The 7,674-nt window shown below is 30.1% G+C and overlaps 1 protein-coding gene across 8 annotated transcripts; it reads right to left on the bottom strand.

The window, feature by feature from the left end:
- Positions 1 to 3,971: 3,971 nt before the first annotated feature.
- Positions 3,972 to 6,427, bottom strand: LOC145128335 (uncharacterized). 8 transcript variants are annotated; one of them, XR_013716822.1, is made up of 6 exons: positions 6,215 to 6,427; positions 5,892 to 6,095; positions 5,556 to 5,672; positions 5,325 to 5,428; positions 4,954 to 5,087; positions 3,972 to 4,224 (listed from the first exon to the last, which is right to left on the bottom strand). XR_013716822.1 is itself a non-coding variant. In XM_079063142.1 (4 exons), the coding sequence occupies exons 2-4, from the start codon at positions 6,082 to 6,084 to the stop codon at positions 4,216 to 4,218; spliced, it is 336 nt and encodes a 111-aa protein (XP_078919268.1). In that variant the 5' UTR covers positions 6,085 to 6,095; positions 6,215 to 6,427; the 3' UTR covers positions 3,972 to 4,215. The 8 variants fall into 8 exon arrangements, 2 of the variants coding, with proteins under 2 accessions (XP_078919268.1, XP_078919267.1); XR_013716820.1 differs by having other exon boundaries at positions 5,364 to 5,428; XR_013716821.1 differs by having other exon boundaries at positions 5,325 to 5,672.
- Positions 6,428 to 7,674: the final 1,247 nt, after the last annotated feature.

The following is a 7,674-nucleotide window of genomic DNA, read 5'->3' as shown; positions in this document are numbered from 1 at the left end:
ACATAGATGAATTTAAAAGTAGTTTAAGATTATATTATATTTGTTGTTCAAAGAAATATTAAAAAAAAAAGCTAATAGTCTTATAAATTTAGAGCCCAAAAGATAAAAGAAAATGTTCCTCATTTGGTTGCCTTTTGCATTTGTTATAATTGATTTCCATTAGGCATACGTTGACACTTCATAGTGACTGTTGGGCACTTCATAGTGACGACACTTATAGCATAATTTTTTATGTGATCGGATAATAGTATTTTTATTGTAGTTTTGTTTAACTGGATTTGAAATAAAAGCCTGTATTTTTTGTAATTAGAAGATTTTCCATTATTTGATTTGGATACGGTCATAATTGAAATATGACACTTCTATGGAATATTTCTAAAATGAATGGTAAAAGGTGTGGTAGTTGTTTTGTCAATGGTAAAAATATGACACACTGATCACGTAAGATTTTATAATTTTTGTCACAATTTGCTTATGATTAGGGTGATTATATTTTTATCCTTGAAATAATAATTAATAAAACTTAAAATTGCAATAACCAATCAATAGTTATTAGAATGGAAACAAAACCTCCAAACATTAACAATTTACCATTGAGAATTGTCAAAAAAAAAAAAAAAGTTAGGGCGGTGTTACCGCCGGTATGATATGCCACATAGCATACCGACATCAAATAAGGCATGACACAGTATAACCTTATAGTCATTTAGAGGCTTTGACCAAACAAACTTATAGTTACCTTTGTTGCTTACCATATCGTTTTAAATATTTTATCAAATGAGTATCCACTGTATTTAATAGATGAACACGAGACACACACATAGGCCTGTCGAAAAAACCCGAAACCCATTCTACCCACCCGACCCGTTCCGAATTCGGGTAGAATGAGTCGGGTAGAACGAGTAACGGGTATGAACATTCGGGTAATAGGTTAACCCGATAATAATATAGGTCGGGTTTTAGGTATGAATATTTATTTTCGGGTATACCCGAATACCCGAATTCGTCTTTTAAATAATACCAAATATACAATGCAGTCACGTACGCACACTTCAAATAAAACAAAACCTTTCGTTTCCTTCTTATGAACGACGGCTCGACAGTCGACGCAAAATTTCAAAGGGAATACGACGTTGAAGCTGAAGTCCTGAACCGTCATTACAATTCTCAATTTCTCACTATCGCACGGAATGGAATTAAAAAAGTACATAACATATTATAATGATTTGTATTGTTATTATATATGTACTTGTTAATTGTATGGAGTATTTTCCTATCCGATTCTTTATTAAACCAACCAACATGTAAAAATAAAAAAATAAAAATAAAAAAAATTATCAGTAACTGTCATTTAAGAAATTTTCGGGTATACCCGATAATTACCCGACCGGACCTCAAACCCGAATACCCGAAAACCCGAATTACAATATAGGTCGGGTATCGGGTATTATTTTCTTAAGGAAATACTCGTTCTACCCGAAACCCGAAAATTTTACCCGTTCGACATCCCTACACAAAAAAAAAAAAAAAAAAAAAAAAAACTGTAACAAAGCGAATCTTGGGCCAATAGCCCAAGATCTATATCTTTACGATTTATACACTTCCATTATAGAATCATGTGGGCCAGACTCTGATTAATTTTTTTTATACATTTTAAGCATTTATGTGGGCCGAACCCCATCGAGAACGATCAATCAACGCATAGAATTTGAACATTTTATAAATAATATAATATCTGAAAAGTTTTATTGTTATGATTAGAGCCATGACATAAACATAAGTCTTATAATTGTTTATTTTTATTTCCGACTTTAATGATTGATGTATGAAATTCCACACAAAAGATTTGATATTCAAATACTAACACCTTCAAATATCGTTAATGTTCCGCTTAGATGATATGGTTAATTATTTTTATAGTTACAAACTTACAATTATGACTATTTAGATTGTGTGATTTATTATTTTGCTCTTGTTATAAAAGTCTAATGGTTGAGGCGTGAATTTCATTCAGAATATCTATATTGAAACCCTAACATATCTAATATTCTACGATTAGTTTTCCACGTGGGTCCTTAGCCAGTTATTATGAACCGTTTAGATGTTACGATTTATATTTTTTAGAGTTGTAATTATGATATAATTATTTTATGTAAAAGATTTGGAAACTTTTATTGAGTTTTTTACGTAACGATTTCATTTATTTACCAAGAAGTTCTCAATTACATGAATAGTATTTAAAGTTTATTTTTGGCATTGTTTAATAAACAATTATGAAATTTATTAGTTTTGTCGATTAAGACAATATTAGCTATTCTAATAAAAGAATTTAAATCGCAAAAACTTAACATTTATCTGGAACATGGTGAAAAGAAAATAAAATGAGAATATTTTTACACGTTTTTCGGAAAATAAGGTGGCCGTTTGGTTCGCATAATGTTTACGAAGGAATAGAATATGTCAAGGAATTGGAATATGTTGGGAATTGTAATCAAATTTCATAGTTTGTTTGGTTGGTAGGAAATGAAATTGAAATCCAATTTCATATTATGTTTGACCGGAAGGAAATGGAATTGGAATAACATAAAATGACATAATTGTCCTTATTTTTTACTTAAAATTACTTTGTTTTATAAGTTATATGTGGTGGTGGTTGTGGTGGCGTTCACAAACTTTTATAGTTTTATACAACAAGGGCTCATGACACATATTCTACGCTCATAAACTTTTATAGTTTTATATAACAAGGGCTCACGACTCTTATGTCGTTCTGTAATCAACACAGACTCACTACTCTCTTGTCGTTCCACCATCAACCCCTTAATAATGAGTATTATACGCTTACAGCTCTTGTACCCTTCCACCATTAACCCCTCAACATAACATATCAACATATCAACCAATCGACAATCCACATTCATAAACTATTCTAGACTACCCGAATAATCACCTTCTACCCGTACATCTACCTCTTATCATACAAATTATATATACCATAACATGTAGTATAGTGAAAAAAATTCACCTAAAATTCGTAATTCACTCCATCTCGCATGGGATGGAAGGTGAAATCGAAATTCACTCCATCCCACATGGGATGGAAGATGAAACTTAGATGAGGATTTAAGGCTATAAATGGGGTGTTAAGGATTTCATTCTTCCTTGTTCATTGGCTTGATTTTTCGCTAATTCCCTTATTTATCTCACTGGAATGAAAATCTTAACCCACATTAGGGTTTGTAGAATTTTTATCGTCTTCCTATTTATCTTTTGATTCTCTCTTTGGTGTCTTGGGTGTGATACTATTAGAGGGATTCTGGTTTGGGTTCTCTAATCCAAGCAATATTGAGAAGGATAAGATCTCAGGCATGGAGATTAATAGCTACATAAGAGGTATGTAACTCTTTCTTTATTATGTTTTAGTATGGTAGCAGTGATATCATGAAACTTAGATGTTTAGGGTGCATGAACACATAGGATTATTGGTTTATTTTGGTTGTGCTTGATCGTGTGTTTAGATGCATTGAAAACTCAATAGTGGTGTAAGAGCCTTAGTTTATGATTACTTGCACTCTAATCCAATATGATTTAAGTAAAAATTGTTTGTAATTGTAATAAGAAAAACGAAAAAATAAAACTTGTTAATTGCAGGTGCGGTGCGTTTGTTTCTGGGAGTGATGTGTCCAGCCGCATCTAGGGTTTCTTGATTGCTTTCCTTATTAATTTCAAACTTGAAGGTTTTTTTTAATTTTTGATAATTGTCTTTTATAAGATAAATATTATTTAAAAGTGTTTTAAATCTGGATATTTATCTTGGCTAAATATTATTTAAACAAGAAGCATGTTCATGATTCGCATGTGGTGGAAGTGATCTGGGTCTTTTGTTAAAGCTCTTGCAATCCATATTTATTTTAGATAGTTAATAGTTGAATTATATTATATATGTTGACGGTTACAGTTTACAGAAATAATAATCTGAAAAGTATTGTTTGACTCAAGAAAAATACATCATTAACTTGTAAACATACATCAAAAACACATTTCTAAGCCACAATTCTTTAAGCATCTAATGGTGGCAGTTGAACCAAACATTTTTTATTGAAACCAACATATAAAGTCTTGGTTGTGTTTAAGAAAATAATCTAATTATAACTTACCTAGTCATATAATTGCATCCTTTCTATTTCCATCTTCCATGACCACACAAACCTTACATCATTTCACCTGAATGTGAAAAGCAACAAATGAGTACTTATTAAGAAAAAAAAATTCCGTCCTTGATGTTAAGCTTTGGGTTTATTCAAAATAGAAATTAATGTAATCTAAAAAATGGAAAACCACATTATATAGGCATTTTAGCAATTGTAATAAAAATGCATAATAGTTTAAGTCCAATATGAAATTAGTAAACCATTTTAGTCAGTTAATGGAAAGAATTAGGCATAATGAAAAGCTTACTATGTAGTCTACAGGAATTGAAACGTACGGTCTCAAGTGATTCCGACAAACTCATCACTTCCCATTCATCACCCATCCAATAATAAATAAATTTAATAATACATAGAGATATATATTTTTTCCAACAGTACAATCTACAAAGACTAAATGAGTCAAGATTTGACGTTTAAAAAAGACGACACAGAAGTATAAAAAGAAGAAGATTAGAGTTTTATCTTAGAAAACCACAAACATGGTTACAAAATCATGATTAAACCTAATGATGTCTAATCTAATGGAATGCTTTCAACTTCAACAACTTCAGTAGCTGTTGCAGTGATTGCACAAGTTAAGGCTTGTGTAGTCTTGAATATCAGGAAACTTATTGTTAGTTTGTTGAAAAGGACACCACCGATCCTTGTTCCAACACATCTAATAAAATAACATGTCAAAACTATAACTAGAGTCATGATGATGTATTAAAATCATATGTGATAATTTATAGTTGATATTTACCTCCACTTTGAACTTCTCCAAATTTAGAGAGTCGTTGATCACATGTAGAACAAACGAAAGGTCAAGTGAACACATGCTAAGATCAAGTGTTCTCAAGTGAGTTAGTGAAATGGGGACCTTATGTGGCGTACTACCTGCAGTTAAGTGTTTTAACCAAATACTAAATATAAGATTAAAAGTTTAAAATATGATGACATAAAACAATCAAGTTAAGTATTACTTTGATACACAACTACGAGATTTCCAAAACCTAAACTGAAGGTAATCACATAAAAAGATCAGGTATTCACACCCGATAACTGGAACCCATCCCCCCCCCCCCCCCAAAAAAAAAAAAAATGGCAAAATCGTTCCTACTTTTGTTGACATACCATGTCAGAAATTTCACATTTTCAGGAAAAAAATCCTACCAATGTCAATTTTTTTGGCATTGAGAGCAACACTAATAACCTTTAAGCCCTTGCAAGTCTTGCACCTTCAACAACATGATGACAAACAAACATCATTCAGTTGAACTATAACCTTGAACCAATAAAAACCCAACAAAATAAATAGGGAATAAATAATCTTGATAAATATAAGGGCATGCTTGGTTAAACGACCTCCAAATTCCTTTCTCATATTGGAATTATGGCATGGATTTAACGTTATCTGGTGTGTTTCCCATGACATCGACACAGTTGGAGAAGAAGACCAGGAAAGCATTGTCTTTTTTCAGCCTTTAGAGGATATATGTGGAAAGAGGATATCAATTGTCAAACAATAAGACATAAGATGTTAGATTTAAGAAGGCAAAATTTAACTTTTATTCTATCATCCAAAATCATAGATAAATTAATATTTCAAATTCCGATAATAGTTCCCAGATAATAATATAAATGAAAAAAATAAAATAAAATCGATGAAGAGAAAATGAAGAATCAGATATGTGAACGAACCTTTGCGAATTGCCCCCAAATTAGGTATTCGTTCTCTTTTTGTTTCTTCTCTGATTCCGATTCCGAATTTGATGTGAACGTCAGCGGTGAACTCGTTGGCATTAGAGAAAGGAAGTGTTTGGAGGCGGTGACGGGTTTTCCTTGTATTTACTCTTGTTCTACATCGGTTTCTTTGCGTCACTGATTTACCCATCACCCTTTGCTCTGTTGTATCAAAAACAAAAAAAAAATCATAATCCCAATGTCGCAGTAAGGAAAAACAAAGGGATCCTAAAATTGTTGTGTGAATCCATTCCTCATGTAGTCGTCCCTTTGCTCTGTACCTGAAATACTGATGGCCAAAATCCCTCACGTCGACGATGGGAAATCGAGGTCTTCCTCTCCAATACATGTATGTCAGTCAAAGGCGGTGGAGTCGGAATAATTGGATTGATTCGAAGCAGATGAAGCACAAGAGTGATGTAAGGGGCGAAAAGAGTAGGTAGCCGGTGGAGTGGTGGGAGTTATATCCAAGGAGGATTCGGCCCGGAGTTATGTAAGGGGGTTTCTTAATATATATATATATATATATATATATATATATATATATATATATATATATATATATATATATATATATATATATATATATATATATATATATATATATATATATATATATATATATATATATATCATACTATACTTATAAAGGAGACATTTTTCCTATCACCTCTTGCATTTGAAACCCTCACACAAATTTTCAATCACCTCATGTATTTGAAACCCCCACACATTTTCACCTTTAAAGTAATTAATCACACATCATGAAAGGTTTTATAACTTATATAATGTGTTTAATAAACAATTAATGGATAGTCTACTATAAAAATGTCATTCTCTTTGAGTAAACACACAAATACAAATCACATACATAATTCACAAAGAAAACAAGTTTAAAGGTTTTGTGTTGGTTTGAGGGCTTTGGACCATTTTTCGAGCCATGTTATTATGTTAAAGTTTTTAATTTATGAGTTTCTTATATACTAATTCTTTTTTTATATTTTTCTTGGTTTAAGTATTCTTTTAAGACAATCATTGTATGTTGTGGTTGAAATTTTAATGTAAATTAGATTAGATTAATGTTATGGATCATATGTTATGGAAAGTGATAGAGATAATATTTAATTAAATATTGTATATATGTTTGTATGTTTGTGTTGCTTCAAAGTAATAATTAATTAAAAATCATGGATATGCAATATTATCCATAGTATCCATATAAGTCTCTTTTAAAATGCAAATTGCTTATCTTATCATTTCATATTTTAGTATAAGTTTAACATTTTAATTATAATAATAAGTGTCTTTTAAAAGTTTTCTTTCGTTTATTAATAATAATAAGTGGTTTTAAAACTAATGAACCATAATTATAAATAATAAAATCAAATTATAAAAATCATGGATATTTCATATTATCCATGCAAGTCTCTTTTGAAATACAAATTGTCTATATTATCAGTTTATTATTTAATGTATGTTTCACATTTTTATAGTAATATTAACTGTTTCTTAAAAGTCTTTTTTAACTTATAAATAATAACAAGTGGTTTAAAACTAAATAACAATAATTTTAAATGATAATAACATCAAATTATAAATTATATAACGTTAACAACAAATAAATTATATTTTAAATGAACATCATTACTGAAATTAGAAAATAATCGCATAAGTAAAAATTTAAATTAATCAATCATAACAATTGTTAAAAATAATATTAAATAGATAATTATATTTAATT

The sequence above is a fragment of the Lactuca virosa genome, chromosome 8, assembly GCF_052849685.1.
Source record: "Lactuca virosa cultivar CGN04683 chromosome 8, Lactuca_virosa_CGN04683_v6, whole genome shotgun sequence".
NCBI lineage: Eukaryota > Viridiplantae > Streptophyta > Magnoliopsida > Asterales > Asteraceae > Lactuca > Lactuca virosa.
Note: the sequence above shows the minus strand (reverse complement) of the source record. Positions and strands in the feature narration are given on the sequence as shown.